The 24,109-nt window shown below is 36.3% G+C and overlaps 1 protein-coding gene across 1 annotated transcript; it reads right to left on the bottom strand.

Moving 5' to 3' along the window:
* Positions 1 to 1,789: 1,789 nt before the first annotated feature.
* On the bottom strand, positions 1,790 to 22,659 carry LOC125655425 (protein CFAP20DC-like). The gene is made up of 19 exons (XM_048885705.2): positions 22,478 to 22,659; positions 19,918 to 20,077; positions 18,013 to 18,085; positions 17,695 to 17,809; positions 16,645 to 16,801; positions 15,576 to 15,667; positions 15,326 to 15,404; positions 14,999 to 15,102; positions 12,581 to 12,629; positions 11,745 to 11,921; positions 9,688 to 9,828; positions 8,860 to 9,081; positions 7,940 to 8,069; positions 7,136 to 7,235; positions 5,250 to 5,837; positions 4,598 to 4,894; positions 4,197 to 4,252; positions 3,175 to 3,290; positions 1,790 to 2,853 (listed from the first exon to the last, which is right to left on the bottom strand). The coding sequence occupies exons 1-19, from the start codon at positions 22,496 to 22,498 to the stop codon at positions 2,720 to 2,722; spliced, it is 2,811 nt and encodes a 936-aa protein (XP_048741662.2). The 5' UTR covers positions 22,499 to 22,659; the 3' UTR covers positions 1,790 to 2,719.
* Between the last annotated feature and the right edge of the window lie 1,450 nt (positions 22,660 to 24,109).

Genomic DNA, 24,109 nt, shown 5'->3' with positions numbered 1-24,109 from the left:
AAAGACAATGTTTCGGTTTAGGATGACCTTCAGGCTCCGAGGTCACAACCGGTAAACCCCATGGAATAGGTTGCCAACTGTTCGTAAACAGCCTCTCAGTAATGTGATGACTGTGGGTAGTTCCCATCCCAGACTCGTATACTACAACACCCAGCCTCTCAGTAATGTGATGACTGTGGGTAGTTAGCCTGTCAGTAATGTGAGGACTCTGTGGGTAGTTCCCATCCCAGACTCGTACACTACATCACTACCACAATGTAGACATGCTCATTAATCAGTGTACTATTCATGCCCATTAATCAGCCTTACAGAGTTTCCCACCAGTTTTCTTTGGGAGTTGTGTGTCATGTAAATCAGAAGTGACTGACGGTACATCTATTGAGAGAAACTTTCCAATCTAATTAAAATCAGACTTAGATCCGCGCCGTATACTCTGCAGCGTATCTTAGGATCTGATTTTGATTAGATTGAGAGACTTTCCTATCTAACATAAACCCGTACTAACCCAGTACTGATGAAAGGGCCATTCAGAATTCTCAACATTTTTAAATTCATTATTTGGCAGATGAAAAGTCCCAAACTTTCAGCAGCTTCAATGGACTCCATTCACTGAGCTGTCTGTGTAACTAAACTGAATACAAGATGTCAGTTCCTGAGGATGACCAATGAATGCAAGATGTCAGTTCCTGAGGATGACCAATGAATGCAAGATGTCAGTTCCTGAGGATGACCAATGAATACAAGATGTCAGTTCCTGAGGATGACCAATGAATACAAGATGTCAGTTCCTGAGGATGACCAATGAATACAAGATGTCAGTTCCTGAGGATGACCAATGAATACAAGATGTCAGTTCCTGAGGATGACCAATGTTAAGACACTCCCCCTACATACATACATTACATACACATCACATGTAGTACTTACATGTATGTGCATTACACATGTAGGCACAGACACACACATTGACACATATGTACATAAATACACGCTGAAACATACGACACATGTACATAAATACACGCTGACACATACATTGGTTCGCCACAATTCCGACAACCTAGATGAAAATTGTATGCAAGGTAATCTAGGAGCTGACAGAACAGCAAGACAAATCAATTGCTACATGAATACTACATGTCCTGGTAAAAATAATATAGACACAGGATTTCCACACATGAAACCATGCATCATAGTAATTACTTGTACTGTGAAATCATCATTGTTCAGGGGTGGGGGTGGGTGGAGCGGGTCAATGTTCACGAGTAACCAGAATGGTACTGGTTTGTGGGGACATGATTTCGTGGGTAATCAACCCTAAAATTAACACAGCTAACTGGTTAATTAACACTCAATATTGCACATATAACTGACACAATGACCCCCCCCCCCCCTCCCTCATCTGGACTGTAATTTGATTACAATTGTTGCGACTGTGCAATAATAATGTGACACCGTTTCTATTTACAATATATATACATCATAAAAAATACACATTATAATACAATTAACTTAAAGTAATTATTTCCCCCTGAAATAAACAACTCAATTGTTGCCCTTCTAAAACCAAGAGTGTGACAAATGAATAACGTTGTCAATAGATACCTAATGTAACGGGACAACATTCAACAAGAAACTTAATCTCACCTGTCAATAGATACCTAATGCAATGGGATAACATTCAACAAGAAACTTAATCTCACCTGTCAATGTTCGTGGGGATGTAAATTTGTGGGTAAGGGCGACCCCGAACAATGATTTCACAGTATATAATCAGAAGGATGAGAGATTTAAACATATTCATAATGTTTATTACTAAACATGAAGACAATACAGTTGTGGTTTTTCAGTAACCGTTTACATAAACAAGGATGATCACAGATATTGGTACAACAGCTCCTCGTCCCTCGTCTCACTCAGTGTTTTACACATCACAGTTCCATATAACATCTACACCACCAAGACAAGGCAATGCACATTTAATGTGTTGACGTCCTTGTTTTCAAATTTCATATGAGTTTCAATTTCTGTATATTTAAAATACCTCTCTGACAATCTCATACAAAATTTATTTAATTTTGCCATTCAAAATGAAACCATCTAATGCTGCGGACCGTGCCTTTAGGTGAAGCCACGGTACAATCTATAGGTCTCACATTGGATGGACTACACTGGGTATACACTGAGGTGCATGTTTAAATGTATGACTATTTTTCTGTGTGATTTCTACTGATCACATTTACAACAGAGTAAGTTTATGTATCAACAAACTTCATTCAAAAATGAAGTTTTTATCACAATATTACAACATCTGAACATGTCCCTAGATCTTTATTGATAATGCCACAGTGCTGTAAATCCTACCACATTGTTTGTACACAAGTCTAGGGGGTGAATCCTGGCTCTGCCCCTAGATCTTTATTCATAATGCCACAGAACTGTAAATCCCTATCACATTGTTTGTACACAAGTCTGGGGGAGTGAATCCCGGTTCTCTGACAAGCAATTCTGATTACTGACAAACATTTTCACGTCAGATATACTGAAAATGTACTCTTGCACTAATGGCTCAGATAAATACTGGTACATACGGATGTAGACGAATTCCACAATGAAAGATACTCCGGCAAATCAAGATGCTGAGGTGTGCCTGCACAAAACAGATTTCACTCATAACACCTGAGTTTGTAGACCTTAGTAACAGTTCAAGCAGCAGACTTCAGATGAGTTCATAATATTTTTGGGTCTTGGGATCGTAGTAGCAGTTCAGACAGGAATCATACAACAGGTCTAACTCGTCCTCGACAGCCAGGTCATCAGATGGTGCATATGTCTGCTCACGTGACTTTGTATCTAGTTGAGTATAAAGATTTGGAATTAAACTCCGTCATCGTAAATAAGCAATTCCCCCAACCCTCCTCTTTTTAACACACAGGACACCGAGAAATAGCATTTTCTATTATGTTATGGAAAGTGATATTTATAATAGATTCTGTCTACGAGTTGCACATTCCAATGCATGTGTATAAAGTAAATGTCTGGTCATTATCTATGAATAGACCCGTGTAACGATGAACGGACCCGTGTAACAATGAACAGACCCGTGTAACGATGAACGGACCCGTGTAACAATGAACAGGCCCGCGTAACGATGAACATACCCGCGTAACGTACCTTGAGCAGGAATGTTTTTGCGTGGTGATAAGGAACAGCTAGACAAATCCTCTATAGAGTCCGATGGATGGCCCCCCGGGAACACAATAGGTGGACTAAAAGCACCGCTCCAGTCCCTGTTAACAGAACAACCACATTAATACCTCCACAACTAATATCACATGCAGTTTTAACTACTAACATCTATACATGCATATAAGGTGGTCTGATTATGTGTCGGTTGTATATTCTCAGGATAATTTGGAGGAGAGTGCGGATGACCGATGTGTAAGTTGTATATTTACAAGATAATTTGGAGGAGTGACCATGAAATTGAAGAAACTAAGCCTTGTTATTTATCATAGATATAATACAACCTGTTCAAACTCAGCATAAGGAAGAATTTGGTACTGTAAGCTTGGCTATATACTATTTGTTAATACTGTAAGCTTGGCTATACCCTGTTTATTAATGCTAATCTATCTGAAGCTTAGGACAGCAATGATAAGCATGCTCCCAACTTCCAATGTAAGGGGAGTAACTGCAAAAATTGTTAGCCATTTTGAAATGATTTTGCTCACATCAACAATTCAATCCCCCAGTCTGTGATTACGATATCGTAAAACTGACTAAACTATAATTTAGAACGTTTGTCTCCACATGGTGTACAATTATTTTTCCTTTCCATGTTAACAAACAAAAATGACATTAAAAATGATGAATTTTACAAACTATGAGGCTAATAAAAATAATGCTATTAGAATGTTGCAATTAACAGCGTTGTATTAACTTGTATATAATGGGTATCAGATAAAGGATCAAAAATTCAAATACCAAATCCCCATTCGAATATTTGCAATTTACTATTCACTTACAAATATTCGAACATTTGTTTCAACTCTATAAAAATTTAACTCCCCAAAACTGACTTATAGGTAAGTACTGTGTGTGTATGTATGGTAGCAAATTTTACGCCTTTGATTGTGTGCTACAAGCATGTTTTCAATAACCGCCATACATTGCCAGAAAGTCTTTGTACATACCGTGGGTTGGAAGACGTCAAGGTGTCAGTACTCACGCCTAACTTCATTTCTGTTGGCTGTAAATGACAGAAATCATTATCTGAGAACCCAAATTATAACAATGGAACATGTATAATCAAATGTGTGTTATCAAACTCCAGTTTCTCAATAGAGGATTACAATTGGGAAGATTACCTATGTATGCTCCTACAAAATATTAGAAATTTAAAATGAATCAAATATTTCATAAACTTACTAAAAGATTTGTAAATCGACGCCTATGAAAAATATTGTATTTGTACTATTGTTTCTATGACACCAGGAAAAGAGCCAGTTCCCTCAAATTGTTCTTGAATTTATTCTCAATGACTACACACGTTATGTAATCTAAAATATTTTAAGTTGATTTACGTAGTACTTACTGGAGCCTGCCAGGTGCTGTCCTCGTCACTGGTTAGGGTCAGAGTTGGAGAGAAGTCGTATAGATTTCTGTGATTATTAGCCGTTTCTCTCGGAGAGGGATTGGGTGGAGTTTTATTGCTGACAGCACCTGCTACGGAGGGGGGAACCAGTTTACGTGGGGATTCACTAGCAGAAATGTCCTCATAATCTTCCTCAGTTTGTCGTTTCATGCTAGAGAACATCCCCGCCTCAAAAGAATCTGTAATGTCCTCCATTTTAAAGTTGATTGCACTATATTTGGTATAATCATAAGGTTTCTGGAAGGAAATACATATTGGTAAGGTAAAACGTGGTTATAGGGAACAAGCTCATAGTGAATGAAGGAAGCGATTTTCATTCCGCTCCTACTAACAAGATATCAGAAAAAGCGTATCATGAAATACGCCTATTACACAGCAAAATCGAATGCTCCCAGTGTTTTACTGTAACGGTGATGGGGTTTTACAGCCGAGGAGAGTCCATACACTTTATAGATAAAACATGATACTGGCATTCACTCTACAACTATCAGAATCAACTGCACAACAAAGAGCAGAAAACTGACTATGTGGTACATCAAAACAAATTTTCGAATCGTATTGAACTAAATCGATTACAATCATCTCCCCCTACCTCTGATGACTTTATCACAGACAGACGCACATCATCTTTCGGAATCTCTTTTACCGACTTGCGACTCATCCTAGAAATACTCCTGTTGGACAGACTTCCGTTCATCTTATCCGTGCGGTGAGTGGGTAGCTGATAACTCATCTGGAGCTCCGGACTCTCGGCAGATGTTGGTACGTGTTCCGTTGAAAGGTCTATTTTATCTTTCCTTTGCGGCTTGGGACCACTTTTACTAGGAAGATTTGTAGCGCTATTTTTAGAACTAGAACTTCCCTGTGTCTTTGCACTTGTGGGTCTTGGGATGTTGTGAGGAGGACGGTTGGAGCCACTATGTGGTCTACTGGCCGTACCGCTCTGTGGGCGACTGGTGGTACCACTTGTTGGTCGGCTTGTGGTACCACTTTGTGGTCGACTGGTGGTGGAACCACTGTGTGGGCGGCTAGAAGAGCCACTGGTGGGGCGAGAACCAGGCACGATTTTTCGTCTCTGTGTCTCCTCCTCCTCAAAACTTGAATCACTACTGTGAACAAAGTCATTCTCTAGCTTTGGGCCTCTCTGCTGTTTTCCTTTAGAAAAGGTTGGACTCTTCACCTGCAAAACATTAACAGTGCAGTGAGACAATAAATATCAAATCATCTGAAAGTGTTTCTGTAGGGGGGTGTCAAAATTCAAGGATGACCGGTCAATATAATGCATGTACAGTGATTCGGAGGTCATTATTGCAGTAAACAGTGCATTTGGGAGTCATTATTGAATTCTAAAGACTTCCTATCAGCCAATCACATAAGAGAATTAACAAGATGTACTGTGAGCAATGCTCACTAAGAATACCCTCCACTTACCGCAATCTCCCAATGGGTATTGTTAATAGGTATAAATTACCTCTTTCCTGAGTGTAAAAATATGGTATGCATTTGTAGAAGAAAATGGAAGATATAGTCCGAACACAAATCCATGGCATAAACCTATAATTTTGACCTTGAGATCAAAGGTCAAGGTCATAAAGAGATCATGAATGTACATGACACATAGTCTCATGGTGATACACCCATGTCTTATGGTATGACTATGTCAAAACCCTATAATCAATTTTGATCTTGATGTCAAAGTTCAAGGTCATATAGAGGTCATGAAGGTACTCGACACATTGTCTCATGGTGATACACTCATGTGTCAAATATGATATGCCTATGTCAAAGAACAAAGAAGGCATGGCCCTGACACGAATCCATTGTAAAAACCTTTAATTTTGACCTTGAGGTCAAGGTCATATGGAGGTCATGAAGGTACATGACACATCATCTCATGGTGATACACTCATGTGTCAAATATGGTATGCCTATGTCAAAGAACAAAGAAGTTATGGCCCGGACACGAATCCATTGTAAAAACCTTTAATTTTTACCTTGAGGTCAAGGCTCAAGGTCATATAGAGGTCATGAAGGTACTTGACACATCGTCTCATGGTGATACACTCATGTGTCAAATATGGTATGCCTATGTCAAAGAATAAAGAAGTTATGGCCCGGACACGAATCCATTGTAAAAACCTTTAATTTTTACCTTTAGGTCAAGGTCATATAGAGGTCATGAAGGTACTTGACACATCTTATCATGGTGATCCACCTGTGTGACAAATATGGTATGCCTAAGTCAAAGAACAAAGAAGTTATGGCCCGGACATGAATCTGCACAGACGGACGGACGGACGGACAGATAGACGGACAAAGTGATACCTATATACCTCCCAGAACTTCGTTCGGGAGGTATAATAATAAAGGTATAACAGTTATTGTTATAACACAGGTCAATATATATTTGTTATTAGAGATTTATTGCCTGGCAGATGATTAACTATTTGATATTGCCCCTTTCTTTATGGGCATTACCTGGGCATCCTCCCCCGCCTCTAGTTGACTAGGGGACACACGGCGGCACGGTTTGGGTTTGGACACAAACAGAAACATATCGCTGTCGGACTCAGGTTCCCTGGTGTGAAAAAAGAAATTTTTGTAGAATACCATGATACTTAAGTCATCAAACTCTAAGCAAATACATTTTCAGATAGTCAATGCACAAGGTAGTTTTAAAACTTTAACAGATGTCCTTTGAGTAAAACTCCTTTCATCCCTGTGTGCCTTGGTTACATGTTGCCCTTCACAATCCCTATATACGTTATTCATCCAAGGTCACTCCAGCAAAAGGCGGGATCGTAATTAGTTCAAAACTTGCTACTCATTTTGTAGTTTCTAACTGTTTAGCCAGGGGTGGCAAAAGTATACACGTTATTATACATGGATGCAGGATGCCTCTGACAGGTGACAAAAAACTTATCTTTCAATTTGCAGACTTCACTGAAGTATCCTGATACTGAGATTCACACCTCCTGATCCTGAGATTTACACTTCCTGATACTGAGATTCACACTTCCTGATCCTGAGATTTACACTTCCTGATACTGAGATCTACTTCCTGATACTGAGATTTACACTTCCTGATACTGAGATTCACACTTCCTGATCCTGAGATTTACACTTCCTGATACTGAGATTCACACTTACTGATACTGAGATCTACTTCCTGATACTGAGATTTACACTTCCTGATACTGAGATTTACACTTACTGATACTGAGATTCACACTTCCTGATACTGAGATTTACACTTACTGATAATGAACTTGTTATACTTACTCCTCACTCTCCTCGTATTCTCCTAAATCTTCCACCTGTTCTCCCGAATTAGTGTTCAGGATGTTGATGACACTCATCAAGTCTTCTTCCATCGGAGCCCCGTCCCCTTCATAGTCATCCCGGTTATACTCTGTAAACAGATGAATAATGAGGCACCTATTTCACAAAAAATTATTCTAAACCGTTACAAACTTCTCCACATCATCTTTATAGAAAGAATAGTGAAACATACAAAAACCTGATACAAAACAAATATATATACAATGTGTATACAATGTGTGTGTGTGTGTGTGTGTGTGTGTGTGTGTATATATGTATATATATATATATATATATATAAAATAACACATTTTCGTTATTTTTTCGATCTTACTGGTACATTATTTTATCCAAAATCTTTGGGTTTTTTGTATTTACTACTGATAAATATGACATTCTGGGATTCCATAATGTAAAAGAAGATGCAGTGCACAAACTCTAATAAACATTTGCTGAAGAAGACACATAGCAAAAGTACACTAGTACTATTTTACTCATTACTTTGAGGTGTTATTTAAATTTCTGGGCGACATTTTTATCGACAAATGAACAATTTTCTGCACTTTTCCCAAAGACTTCAAATACTTTTCCTGGAATAAGCAAGCTTTTGAGTAAAACAAACATTTGTTTTCATCTTGGTGCACCAGCGAAAATCTGTGGTACACATGGTGTGAAGTAAGGGGGTCGACACAAAATAACATAAACAAGGTATAAACTAAAAATAACAGGTTTGGGTAGAGCAATATTGATGAAGAATAGAAGCAACTGGGAGCAAAGAGAGGTAACTGACTGAGACAAAAAATAATTTATACATATCATTATTCTGATAAGTTATATGTTTGCATTATGCCCCAGACTTTTAAATCACGGACACAACAAACCTTTTTTATAGGACTGTGATACAGAAATTCCAGAATCAATTCCTGACGATGAGAAGTCTTCCTCTCCTCCCCTCTCTGGAGATTTCACTTTATCCCCCTTGTGTTTCCAGATCAGCTCGGTGTCGGACACCAGTCGCAGTCGTCGGCCATCGTCTGACCCTCCCTGATGTGAACTGGTGGACTTAGCTGAACAGGCTTCACTGACTGAACCTACACCCTCATCTGCAAACAGAAATAATCTTATGTTTACCTTACTGAAACAATCGTATGTTTACCTTACAGAAACAATCTTATGTTTACTTTACACTACAGAAACAATCTTATGTTTACTTTACACTACAGAAACAATCTTATGTTTACTTTACACTACAGAAACAAATCTTATGTTTACTTTACACTACAGAAACAATCCTATGTTTACTTTACACTACAGAAACAATCCTATGCTTACTTTACACTACAGAAACAATCCTATGTTTACTTTACACTACAGAAACAATCCTATGCTTACCTTACACTAAGAGGTTTTATTACTTTATACATGTATAAACATGAGTTTTAATAGTCAAATAATAGTTTACAGTATTATGAAGTCATTTAAATTAATAGAGCTACATGTAAATATTACAGATGTATATTTTTCCTCACTTCTACACTGGTGATGCTCCCCATTAAACACCCGATGATTCCACACTCAAGTGCCAGATTTTCAGACCTTAATCATTATACTTCTCAAAGAGAAGACCAACTCAATCCTGAAATACTGGTCAAGCTTCTGTTTTCACCTAAGACTATAACTACTTAATAGTGCATAACAATTTTCAGAACCTTTCAGGGATCCTGCACTCGATACCCGATCTTTGTTAGCACCACTTGACCCATTTTTGACTCGGATTCGTCTGCGGAGTCGGTCCGTAGAGGGTTCCCGTGGAGGGTGGGGTTGAACCAACAAGTCAGGCTTCTCATAACCTACAAATAAATGTGATGCAAGTTTACTTACCAATCTAACGTATCATTTTCCAAACATTCACTATCACCATTAAAACGATTTCCTGACTAAAAGAACAGCAGACAGAGGACTGGTAAGGTATCACAAACATAAGGCAGTAATCGAGTGCACCTCCAGATGGACATACAAGAGGGATGATCATAAAGTTTGTGGACTAATGCAAAAAAATTCTTACCAAGTTTTAAAATTGATTTTTTTCCCAACAATATTTATACATAAGTTCAACAAGTTTACTAATTTTTCAGTTAATTTATAAAAATAATACAAAAATGACCTTGAACAAAATTCAAAGACAAACATGTTGCGACCAAGTGCAGCCCACTCGTTAACTTTTTGACATCAGTAACGTTTTACAAAATATTTCCCACTCTCTTGGAAAAAATCTTTGGTGCCAGTTAACCCACATACCAAAAACAAATTTAAACCATTCCAGATCAGAGATGAAATGATATCATTTACTGCTAATTTAAGCTCACTTAGATCGCTAAACTCCACTCCCTTGAAGTCTCCTCTTAACCTTGGGAAAAGGGCAAAATTGCAAGGAGCAAGATCTAGGGAAAATGGCGAAGGTGAGAACGTACATGTATCTCCTCCTAATTGAATATCATTGGTTAATTTTGTTCCATTGACAACAATGGTTATAACATTATTGTGATGGAAAAAAAAATTTCTCGATTTGAATATCGTTCAGGTATATCTTTTTTCTTGAGCGCATTCACAAGATCCTGAGATAAGTCCTACAAGTAAAATAGCAAAGTTAAATATGCTTAGGGTTTCCAATTTTGTCAATTTATTTCACTTTTCGAGAAACTATTTTGAATAAATATACAATGCATATGTATTTCTGAATCAGATTTATCCCAATGACTTTGAATTTCTAGTTTGTAACCTTGAGAAATTCACTTAAACAATTCAAAATCCTTTCAAGTAGTAATAATCAGGCTGTCCCTTTGTCACTGTGTTACTTAGAACTACTCCATGTGTATAAAAATAATACGATGAACGTATGCATTTTACAAGAACTGAAAACTTTAGCTTATTTACGAGCTAAGCTGACAAAACGTGATGTGTCTATTGGCGTCATTTTTCTCATTCAAAAGAAAGACGCTACTTTTCACCATCACATCCAACTATATGGCCTCCTCAGCAAGGATCGTCTTTACTTATTCCCAGTCTTATCTCGCCTCCTCAGCAAGGATCGTCTTTACTTATTCCCAGTCTTATCTGGCCTCCTCAGCAAGGATCGTCTTTACTTATTCCCAGTCTTATCTGGCCTCCTCAGCAAGGATCGTCTTTACTGATTCCCAGTCTTATCTGGCCTCCTCAGCAAGGATCGTCTTTACTGACTCCCAGTCTTATCTGGCCTCCTCAGCAAGGATCGTCTTTACTGATTCCCAGTCTTATCTGGCCTCCTCAGCAAGGATCGTCTTTACTGACTCCCACTCTTGCACAATACTAATTTCATCACGTCAGTCTACAAACTTTGAGCTCACCTGTCATTACATGTACAGGTAAGCCATCTCTCTATCATTTCTGTACAGCTAACATGCAGACAGCAAAAAACTTGCATGACAAAATACATCATCATTCTTATATACAGTTGAATTTCAGTATCTCCAACATCGATATCTCGAATACCATGGATATGTCCAAGTGATTTGGAAGTCCCAACCACTTACTCTTTAAGTAGTTCACCCTAGATACCTCGAATTCTCAGATATCTCAAAGTGTTTTCTTGCTCCCATCGAGTTTGAGATAACGGGGTTTGACTGTGCATTTGTTCTAAAGATTACCCAGTATAAAGATAAATGTACAAAAGAATGGAAAAATAAAGATAGTGATTTTTTCCTAAACCGTCATCATTTCCGTACGATACCTAAACGACTGGCCATTTCTAGGTCTTGCTGTGTGGCCGGGTCGGAGAGCTGGCGTCGGTGTAATACTGCTCGGTGTGATGTCTCAGTGGGCCTGTCCCCTCCCCCACCAGGATCAAATCCTCCACCATCTCGGAAAATACTGTCTGAGAGATCTGTTGCCTCATCATTACCAGCATCTGAAAGATTTTATGACATTTTGATTCATTTTTATATATAACAAGAGGCCCATGGGCCACAACACTCACTTGAGTCAACCAAGTCCTCTGTTCCTCATTAAAAGATGGGGTCATGACTTAACGTGCATCAACAAAACATAGGGCTGCTCTATATTCCCCTATATTCATTTATCATGTAAAATATTATGCCTGATTTTATCCCTACTCTAACCCCAATGGTCCATATATATTTTTAAACCAAAAAAAAAAACTCAAATTTTCCCCATAAATTTTTATACTTTGAATCCTCCAATGCCAGGACATCTGAACCACCTGAGGATGCTATTGTGGTCTCGTCCAACCTACAGGAGCCACAAACTGAACAACCGGACTTTGAACTACCTGATGATTCTTGCATAAAATATGACTTATCAAAAATCCTGAAATGAACTTGAAATTTCTTTAACCAAGACTGGTTTGTGCAAAGTTTGGCTCAGTGGTTCTGGAGAACAAAATGAAAATGTGAACAGTTTAAAGACAGATGGACAACAAACAAAAGGAGATCAAAAAAGCTCAAGTGAGCAAAAACTACTACCGATACCAACAAGTACATGTAGAGTTCCGCTACAATCCTTATACAATTCTTATATACTGCAAATATACATTCTCTGGTAGCATACCCTCAGCTCTGGATATCGTACTTCTATTACTTCTGTTCGTTACATTCCCCTGAAATAATAATTAATATCAATCACATTGTTAATTCAACCAAAATATCCATTCTTAAAATTTCTCATCTAAATTTCAGAATTTTGATCCCTGCTATTTCTCAGAAGGATTACAAACTTTACAGAGTATAGGTGTTCTCATTTAATACACAATATAAACATAAAAGTGCATTAACCAGTGAGGGCAATCAATACATGTCATAATTCTGCTATTATTACTCAGGAAAAAAACTTTACTGTAGTAAACTTTAAATAATTGTACATGAAAAACGACAGAAATTTTACTTGGACAAAAAAAACCCAAACAACAACAACCGATACTCTGACAGTTTAAATTGCATGTGAAATAAGTAAAACCATTTGCCATCAGTGATGTGTTCTTCAACATGGTAGAATTAGTGTGTATAACTTATTTACAGGTGTTTACAACTCAATAGTATCATGATTACGTATATATACATGTATACACCCAATAGAACGAGGTTATTACGTATATATACATGTATACACCCAATAGAACGAGGTTATTACGTATATATACATGTATACACCCAATAGAACGAGGTTATTACGTATATATACATGTATACACCCAATAGAACGAGGTTATTACGTATATATACATGTATACACCCAATAGAACGAGGTTATTACATATATATACATGTATACACCCAATAGAACGAGGTTATTACGTATATATACATGTATACACTCAATAGAACAAGGTTATTACGTATCTATACACCCAATAGAACGAGGTTATTACATGTCATCATGATCACTATCTGCAGAACTGTAGCTCTCTGAAAAAATATTGTGACAGAACAGAGAGCTACAGATCCAACCCTTATAAAACCTTCGACTTACGGCGCACAAAAATTCAGTTTCAAATGATTTGGTTTGTTGACGTAGCCATGTTAGGTAGCCGGTCAATTCGAACCCTGTTGTTATTGGTATCTATTCATAAAATTTGTTATGCATTCACTCTTCATTTATTATCAACACAAATAATTAATAGAAATTAAAAAATATAGTTGTACTAAAGGTAAAATAACTCTTGATTAATGAAAATGCTACAAAAGCCCATTATGGTCCTTAACACTCGTGTGGTAGGGATGGAGACTGGACCAGACTAATGAAAGCTGCATTGCTGTGAGTTTAGCTATTTGAATAATTATTATTTAAAGAAACTGGGATGATATATTATTAAAATATTTGTTGGAATATTAGTTTACATCTAGACGTTATTGTGCAAGTATGGAAATGAACCGGGATTCTAATTGACTGGCTACCTTACATGGCTAGGTCAACAAACAAAATCATCAAAAGCTGTGAGTTTTTGGGTCGTATGGGGCTTTAAGGAATATTTGAAGGTATGTTTGGACACAGCTTTTTGTGCACCATAATTCGAAGGTTTTTATATAAAGGGTTGGATCTGTAGCTCTCTGTTCCATCACAATATTTTTCCAGAGAGCTACAGTTCTGTAGCTACATGATTACGTATATACATGTATACAACCAATAGAAGGAGTCCATTACAATACATGTCATCATTGTGGTTGTGTGTAGTGAAGAAATTCATGCAAAAATGCACTATAGCATTAATCATATCAGTATTTGAGTAGCACGTTAGTGGGTTTTTTTCCTACTGTTTGGGAATGGTACCGATACCTATTCAATGAATTGGGGAAAATAGCATCTAAATAGAACAAACTGAGAATATTCTTTCAATCATCAAGCATTTGCTTTAAAATGAACATTTAATACACCATCTTTAGAGAATAAACATGTATTCTTTGTTTCACATTTTTACATATGAGCTCCATTTTGACCTTTGCTTTCTACTTAACAGGAAGTGAAGAAATTAGTTAACTTGTACAATGTTTCATACATAGCATATTACAGGCTAACTTGGCGGTTTGTTTAATATATATAAGCCTCAGAATTGGGGAAAATCGATAGTACTTGGTCATGGGAATGGTACTGTTTATCGGTACCAGTTATATAACGGGGAAAATGCTGCTTTATAATTTGTGAAAATATAGAGTATTATATATTCTTTCGTGAAAAACATAGCATTATCTATTCTTTGTGACAATACATAGCAATTAAATGCTGTGCTTTGTGTATTTTTGTAATTTACCCCCCAAGTAAAGGATGTCATTGAAGCATGTCCATTGGAGAACGTTCTCCTCCTAAATAACTTTAAAAAAAAAGAAGAGAAGTTTGAATTCAAACATGCCTGACTGCCAGTACATGATCAACTACAGAACTTACATCTTTGATGTATCAATTAAAGAACATCTAAAAAAAAAAAAAAAAAAATAGGTTTTGGTTTTTATATGAATGTGTTGCTGTAAATATCACCTTGTTTTTGCTGGATGTGGGAGCCCCTGGCACTTTTGTTCCAAAGGCAATATGGTACCCACCAGAGTCATTAAGTGATGTTCTTCTTCCACTGGCATTCAGGTCTGAAATAAACTTATTTCATCAGTGAAGGGGTCCATAAATGCAGGAAGTTTTCAAGTCCTAATATCTCTTTAGATATAGATATTTCATTCAGAATATTAAAATCCTATTTTGATATGTATAGTTTACTTCATCGAGGCATGTTGTTTGCATGCTCTTAACAATCATTTTTCGAAACTTTCATATGTATTTTACATCAAATGAATAATGAATAGATATTCATACCAATCTCTGTTGATGATCTGACTGGGTTATCTCCCCCTTTCAATCTCTCGGCATCCTTGATTTTCCCCATGTTCAGGATCTGAAAAGGTAATATCACCCCAAGACATTAATTCAATTACTTCAAAGCTCAAATCAAGAATAAGAATGCTAAAGGAACCATGCAATGTATGTCGCTTTATTGTAATGATAGAATGCAAGAAAATATAACTTTTAAATTTCTATGCAGTGCAATAAAAATTATATGCTTAACCTGAGTCACAAACTGCACATCGGAGGCAAACTGGCACTGCCGTGGTATTAGCTCCAATTCTCCCGTGTTGCACGACTCATAGCCATACATCTCTACAAAAGTTTTATCTAAATCAGTATTACTGTTACCAATCATGTACAGTGTATTACACGGGTTTCAGTCACTGGTGTAATACACAACTGCATAATGCTTTTCAGTACCTGTGAGTATAGAGTGAATTCTTGGGAATGTTAATACTCCCTTATTCTAACACTGTTGCTAATCATCATTAATATACATTATACTGCTACAAGTCCTTCAAAACGACTCAGTTTTGTGATTCAGCAATCTCACACTCAGTTCTGTGATTCACCAATCTCACACTCAGTTCTGTGATTCAGTAATCTCACACTCAGTTCTGTGATTCAGTAATCTCACACTCAGTTCTGTGATTCAGTAATCTCACACTCAGTTCTGTGATTCAGTAATCTCACACTCAGTTCTGTGATTCAGTAATCTCACACTCAGTTCTGTGATTCACCAATCTCACACTCAGTTTTGTGATTCAGCAATCTCACACTCAGTTCTGTGATTCAGTAATCTCACACTCAGTTCTGTGATTCAGTAATCTCACACTCAGTTCTGTGATTCAGTAATCTCACACTCAGTTCTGTGATTCAGTAATCTCACACTCAGTTCTGTGATTCACCAATCTCACACTCAGTTCTGTGATTCAGTAATCTCACACTCAGTTCTGTGATTCAGCAATCTCACACTCAGTTCTGTGATTCAGTAATCTCACACTCAGTTCTGTGATTCAGCAATCTCACACTCAGTTCTGTGATTCAGTAATCTCACACTCAGTTTTGTGATTCAGCAATCTCACACTCAGTTCTGTGATTCACCAATCTCACACTCAGTTCTGTGATTCAGTAATCTCACACTCAGTTCTGTGATTCAGTAATCTCACACTCAGTTCTGTGATTCAGTAATCTCACACTCAGTTCTGTGATTCAGCAGAGTAAATTTATGTCCAAATATTACTTACGAGAATTACATATAACAGTTTTAAACAAATTATGTTAGATACCTTCGTCCTCAGAAGTATCGTGCGGCTGATTCTTCATCGTAAATATCCGCCGTAGTTTACAGTTAGCAGACACACAGATGGACTCGATACAGCGGTATGTCTGGCCCCGCCAGGTGTCCTCGACGACAGATGCCAGATCCACACACAGGTTCAACCACTGAAATATCACCTCTTAGAGTGAACACTGAAGTGAGGTCAATTTCTGTTTAGATGAAACACGGTAATAGCCCTACACGCACATGTAAATTGTGGGTTTCCTTCGGTTTCATAAACACATCAATGACTCCTTCACACCAAACTCCAAGCCGACGAGAAGCATTATTAGAAGTTGTAGAACTTGTTAGTTAATCGTCATAAAAAAAATCAAGTTTAAATTGAAATTGTGTATTTTATTTATGTTTTGTATCTGTGGGAGATGGCTACCCCTAAATTCCAAATCCAAACTTAAATGATTCCAGAGTCGTGAAAACCAGTGAAAGACATAGTGTAAATGTGCCTGTCGGGATCTATCTAATGCTAAAAATAGAGTAAATGTGCCTGTCGGGATCTATCTAATGCTAAAAATAGAATAAATGTGCCTGTCGGGATCTATCTAATGCTAAAAATAGAATAAATGTGCCTGTCGGGATCTATCTAATGCTAAAAATCAAACATTAACATCACACCAATAGAACGACATTCCAAACTAAAACTATTATACTAATATGACTGAAACTTTTTGAGTATTAGGGAAACAGTACTGTTTACGGGGTTATATTCACCCTGTGGTTTGGGTTTCAACCTCCAACATTTACATTAACGGTTTCGCCCCATTTCAAATTTTTTAAGACACAGTTGTTTCATCCAGTCTTTTAAAGTCGTCCAATGACGACGCGGGTGAAAATATAACTGGGGTGAGTATTTCCCAGCATACAGCATCTATATGGAGGATTTTTGGCTGGGGTTATTTACCACGTGTCTATTGAGAATGGTGAGAGGAATGGGGGGTAGGGGTGAGTATTTCCCAGTATAGAGCATCTATATGGAGGATTTTTGGCTGGGGTTATTTACCACGTGTCTCCTGAGAATGGTGAGAGGAATCCGGGCATGCAGCTCAGTGGTGTGTCGGTCTTTCTGAGCAGAGGAAAACATCAGCCTTCTCTTGTTCTTCTTCTGATCTATAACCCTAGTAAAAAACAAAGCAATCTGATGCACAAAGCAAAAGGGCTTGTTCTGTTCAACAAAAATCATGGAAAGACATTCTCACATGATTTACACTCTCTACAGTGACTTTAAGAGATAAAAATTTTTCCTTTACATTATTGGCATGAAAACTCAAAATGCAGTAATTTTTTTCAATAGTTATTGAATCATATTTATGCTCCTTACCCTATTTCAAAAGAAAACTCTTTCCCTCGAGGAACAAACACTTGAAATATAAGGTATCTCTGTACAAGGTTGGCTGAAAATAGAAAACAAAGTTTTGTAATTGACATCATACTGCATGGTAAGAAACAATAAATGGTCTAGTCATTCTCATACATGTACTAAAATGTGTCATTTTATTTCTAATCGGATTTCCAACTACATTTTTTTTTTAATATTCTACATTCATTTCACATTTATGATGTTTATTAATTTTTCAAATTTTTGAAAAGTGACAAACTAGGAATAACAGCAATGATACATGTTATATGCATCTTATGAAATCAACACAGAATCTGTTTATCCTGTTTATATAAAAACGGCTGCGTGAGAATGCTAAAGACAACTCATGCACAGAAAATTTCAGTATTTGAGTAATTGACATATTTTCACTTAATTAACAGCAAAATAAAATCAGAAATACAACACTGATTGTTTTCAATATCTGGTTTTTAAGTAGCTCATTAGAATGACCTAAGAAATTCAGCACTGGAAATATATCAAAAATCATACCACATGACATTGAATTCAATTCATTTATTGAACAAGATGCAGGCAATGAAATTAAGGGGAAATACTCACTAAATGCGAGTTAAAAATTGAAATTGCGAGTGAAAAATCACAAGTGATTGCAACTTTTTGCGAGTGGAAAAAAAACGATCTTTTTTCCGGATTTCCTTGTTTATTGGCTGTACTTTGAAGTTTACAATAATTTTGTCTTGTGCATAGAAATGCTTTACAGAATGAATATAAAAGTATTGAAAAAGTAAACGTGGATCGAATAAATAACTAAGGCCAAGGTCATCTCAGTCAGTGATGTCGAAGATGGCCTACTTCATGCACACTTCAGGCATCTCAACGAGACATCTGATTTAAATAGCAAGCATGTTGATCTCGTCCGTGGTGTCCTTCTGTAGTCTATAGTCAAACACTTAAGAGTTCGTGGGGTTTTTTTCAACTAGAATTTTTTAGATGAAATTTCCGAAAGTTTTGAACATATAGTTTGAATTGGCGCAAACAGTCTTCAAGATTTCAAATCACATGATGTTGTAAATAGGTGGTAGATCTCTGGACAGCGAGTTTGCCGCACAAGTGTACCCAATGACCCTCCTCATGCGCCAATGATACAGGCATGTTGTCTGATAATTCATTAAATTTTAAATGAAAGAATTCTCAATATTATTTTGATTATTGCACTTTAAAGAAGATTTTCCCTATATATTCCTGTAAAACAACAATCGATTGAAGAATGCTAGTAAAAGCTCAATTTTGCTAGTTGGAAAATAATCCACTAGCTAAAATTTGCTAGTAGTGAAAAAAGTTAATTTTGATCCCTGAAGATGCTTACTTGAATCAGTCATTTCAATTTTTAATAGATACCAAGACCTTTTTCTGAAACTAAATCCTATGAATACCAATCCGGTGTTTTGTTCTTAAAAAGGAGTAACATATCGTCAGAATGGCTGACTTCCAATTGCAATTTATACAAATATAAATATCAGCAATACATTGAATTACATTCTTTGTTCTTTTAAAACTAGTCGAATAGCTTAGTGGGTTAATGTACCCAACTGTTCTGATATCTGTAGTAGATCATAGGTTTGAATCTAGCAGGAGTTTTTCTTTTTATAAAGGGTATTTCTACTAACATTCCATATTTTGTGATCAGATAAGGTAAATTTGAACATTTCTTTTTCAAAGTTAAACATTATGGTACATATCTTCCAGTCTACATTCATACAACTTTTCTGGTGTCTTATCCTCTTAAGAAGGTAAATGAGGATCTTGTTCCAACCAATGCCTGACATTATGCCAATGTTGACCAGTTTTACTGTTAGCGTACATTGAATGCATGTGCTGATTCATTACCTTTCGGAAGTTGCATTTTGGTCGTGGTGGTGGATCCCTCCAAACAATATAAATATCCTTTAACATCTTTCTCATATTCTCGCTTAATCGAGGTCGCAACCTTCCATCCATGGGTGGGGTCTTTACCTTGGGCAGAGAAAATCTCAACAAAGGGTCCACCCTTAAATCAGACATTAAACATGTTAAAAGTTTGTAGAATAAGTTTCAATTATTTACAGCAAGGTCCACGTTTGTTCCTTTCCTTATCACATAAGCATAAGTAGTAAAATTTTGACTCCAGGGTTTGAAATCACCTCATGTCTGTAAGTCCGAGACTAGTTAAAACCATGTCAGACTAGTAAACTCTCTATTGCACTACATGTAGTCCATACGGACGTGAAAATACGGAAATCAATCTTGAATTGGTTAAGATTTTAGCAAATTTGTCTGAGTCTCTTAGATGTTTGAACTTGGTCGATTACTAGCATGATTAAGTGTTTGCGTGACAATGACATGTTGATCATCCAGACACATGGAGTGCACTTGAGATTGCCGTTCTTCGCACAAGTAAAAATTCCTGCCAATTCCGAACGCCGAGTACGCATCATGAGAATGGGTTTGAGGCAAACTTCCGCCAGAGTTCGTTTGCTCATAAACCAAACTCTTCCACATAGGCATTATGGGATAGCGATTTCTTAGGGCGCGTATACTGTGTGACGTCACTGTAGAATGACGAAAAAACATAACGTCAACGTAAACAACTTTCAAAACAAGAACGTAAACATCAAGTTCATTACTTTACACAATAACAAGAGCGTAAACATCAAGTTCATTACTTTACACAATAACAAGAGCGTAAACATAAAGTTCATTACTTTACACAATAACAAGAGCGTAAACATAAAGTTCATTACTTTACACAATAACAAGAGCGTAAACATCAAGTTCATTACTTTACACAATAACTTGAACAGTCTCCCTACCTTTTGATCATTTTATGTTTAAAATAAAATCCATACTTTTATATTAATGCTCTTAATGTCAATATCTTCAAACTTTTAACTACGAACTACTTCTTTAGTGTTATTTGCCTGCGTGATAATCGTGGACTCACAATATACATATCTGTATATTGTACTGCGTCACATAGGAGAGGTTTATTCGTAGGTGACGTAATGAGGCTGTGACACATTCGGAATACCTAGCCCTTTCCTCAGATTGGCCTCGATGGGGAAGTTGGGGTTCGAGGTGCAAGAACTCACACCCCTAAGTAGTGTGGTCAAAGAACACGTTCATGCGCACATGTTCTTGTCATAACACATAGCTCAGGGCTTGGTCAATCGAATGAATCTTATTGACTTTATTGATAAAATTTCGAACGCCTGTGACTCTAAGAACTGAGCACTAGAAGAACGGAAACATCGATCTCAAGTTTACACACTTATGGACATTTATAAAAGGGGTTGCGTGATTAACTTGGAGGTTACTATATGCTTCTGAAGATCTTGAATGCAAAATAAAGATTGTTGGTTTTTTCTTCTGTAGGCGTCAGAAACTGAATTGTTTGCAACTGTTTATTTTGATTTATAAATACTATAAATAGGATAAAATGAAGATCATCTTATATGATATACTGGACGGACTAGTGAAATGATTTGTGGACTAGTGAACATCAATAGTCACAAGTCCATACGGACATATGTTACAGTTAACATTGATACATATGTTTTTTTTATATCAGCGAGCGAAACTCACATCGCAAAGCGACAAGCTTGCTCCATTGATTACACAATTGAGTCACATGATTTGCTCTTCATCAGCTGAAAAATGATGGGGAATACCCATAATGCTTCCACAAAAATGTTGCGGTCACTGCGGTATACTTCATTGACAACCCTGTAGCTAAAACAAATAAATGGTTTGGAAAGCACCGCAAATGATTTTAAATTCCAGACAAGCTTTCCCATACCTTCGTACATTTAGTTTTGGATATATTGCTTGATTTGAAAGAAAACCAATTGCAGCTAATGATGATGTCACGACGTCACAATGCACTGTTTACATCAACCGCGTTATATTTCCCACGTTAAACGAATTGGCTCAAGTTGTGTTGTAAGATGTTATGGGGTCTTTACTCATCTCAACAGTCACACCGTAAACATATTACCATATTACATCACACCGTAAACACATTAAGTTTTTAAGTGTTATAAAAGGAATCAAAATAAGTTTAATCAAGGCTTGAGAAACAGAAAATAAATTGATGTGTATATTATCTAAATTTCCAATCCTAATGTTGATGTACTAGTCTATATTTCTACATGTGGTGTAATGCTAAATCTCTGGAGGAAATTCCGAATGACTCAGAAAAGTGGCATTGTTCCAAGATCGTAATAGGGCTATGGTTATGTTAACACGATGCTCCCACACAATTTTATCCCAAATGCACCATGATATTTTCCTAAAATGTATATATTACGAATTGTCTGAAACTTGCTATAATAAGTATAACCTGACATTGAATTTTTAATACGTTAGATGAGAAAGAACTCAATTTCGCATATTTATGCTATCTATTTACCTGATAATCAGTCTTATACATGCTTGCATGACAATGGAGGCCTCATGATGCAATGCAACATTGTAACAGGTAATCAATTTGCTATGTCACAAGTTTTCGAAAATATTCAAAAGTCACACAAAAATTAGAAGCCATATTGGTTGCTACTGAGCCTGTCTGAAATTTCATCCAATCACAGAAGCGTTTACAAATTTTCGACCATCGGAATTTCTCTAATTTGACAATTTCAGAATATCTAACCCGACTGAGTATTAATTTATAAGCGCAAAATTGAAATGATAAATTAAATTTGTCAATTGATAATTTGATATCTTTATGATATCATTCATTCAACAAAATTGTAATTCAAATTATGATTTTTTTTAAAAGCTCGATTAATTAATTAGGCATAGGACTACATGTATTCTACATGCTCAACGAAATAGATTTATATATATGTCGAAAGAAAGCTATATAGTATTGCTGTATAAATCTGGTAATAGACTTGACCCTAACAACTACAAAGGTATATCAATTACCTCAACTCAGGAAACTCTTCAATAGAATAATCCATACTAGGCTACTTGAATTTGTAAACTCTACGTCACTGCAGGTAAGTGAAAATCAAATTGGCTTCAAAGAAAATTGTAGATCATAGTCATCAGACCACTTGTTCTCTATGAAAACATTAATTGACCATTACAAAAACAAAAATTGTATATGCAGCTTTTATTGGTCTTAGAAAAGCATTTGACACTGTATGGAGAAGGGTTTATTTTATGAACTCCTTGAATCTGATATTTCCCAAAAATTTGATATTCTATTTTCCATGTATAGTAACACAATGAGTAGAATAAAATTTTCTGATGGTTTAAGTGATGTATTCAAATTCTGAATGTAGTGTCAAACAAGGGGATGTCTTAAGCCCCATACTCTTCAATGTATTTATTGATAGTATTGTCAATGACTTGAAAAATGGAAAATGTGATCCTGTACAAGTAAAGAATGTTCATGTAAATTGTATGTTATATGCTGATGATATTATAATCTTTTCTGATAGCAAAAGTGGTTTACAAAACAGCCTTGATATTCTCAGTAACTATATCGTTCAAAGTGGAAACTGCAAGTCAATGCAAATAAATCTAAAGTTTTGATATTTAACTCGAATGGCAAACCTCAAGGGAATGAATTTACTTTTAATGGCAATACAATACAAATTGTACCAAAATACTGCAATTTAGGCGTTATGATGAAATGTAATAGGATGTTTAACATAGCAAAAGCTGTGCTTATTAAAGAGGCTAGAAAAGCATGTTTCAAAATGAAAAGAATTATTGGTATTGATAACTAGGAGCGTACCTTCGTTAGGCTCCAGTAGGCACATATATTTTTTTACATTTTCAAAACACATTTTTGTCCATAGATGTTTGCAAAAAATAATATGTTCATATATATTTCTAGTTTTTAAAATCGGGTACGAAATTATTATTCCGTCAAGCCTTTTCTTTTTATAATGTATTCTACATTATGTAAATAATGGTTATATTTTTATTTATAAAATTATGGTGATCACAATGACTCACTCGACTCAGTTTTAAAATCTTTGAAAAGTTGGCAACATTTGATAATTCTTTGGGCGACCCCCTCCCGTAC

The sequence above is a fragment of the Ostrea edulis genome, chromosome 7, assembly GCF_947568905.1.
Source record: "Ostrea edulis chromosome 7, xbOstEdul1.1, whole genome shotgun sequence".
NCBI classification, from domain to species: domain Eukaryota; kingdom Metazoa; phylum Mollusca; class Bivalvia; order Ostreida; family Ostreidae; genus Ostrea; species Ostrea edulis.
This window is presented reverse-complemented; position numbering and strand designations above follow the sequence as displayed.

What these genes read in the sequence shown, in the direction of transcription:
- LOC125655425 (XM_048885705.2), bottom strand. Translation starts at nt 22,498, where the DNA reads ATGTATAAGACTGATTATCAG. An exon ending in AGAAATGGCCAGTCGTTTAG is followed by an intron (nt 9,829 to 11,744) that starts GTATCGTACGGA and finishes ATTTATTTGTAG; the next exon opens with GTTATGAGAAGCCTGACTTG. An exon ending in ATCACAGTCCTATAAAAAAG is followed by an intron (nt 8,070 to 8,859) that starts GTTTGTTGTGTC and finishes ATCTGTTTACAG; the next exon opens with AGTATAACCGGGATGACTAT.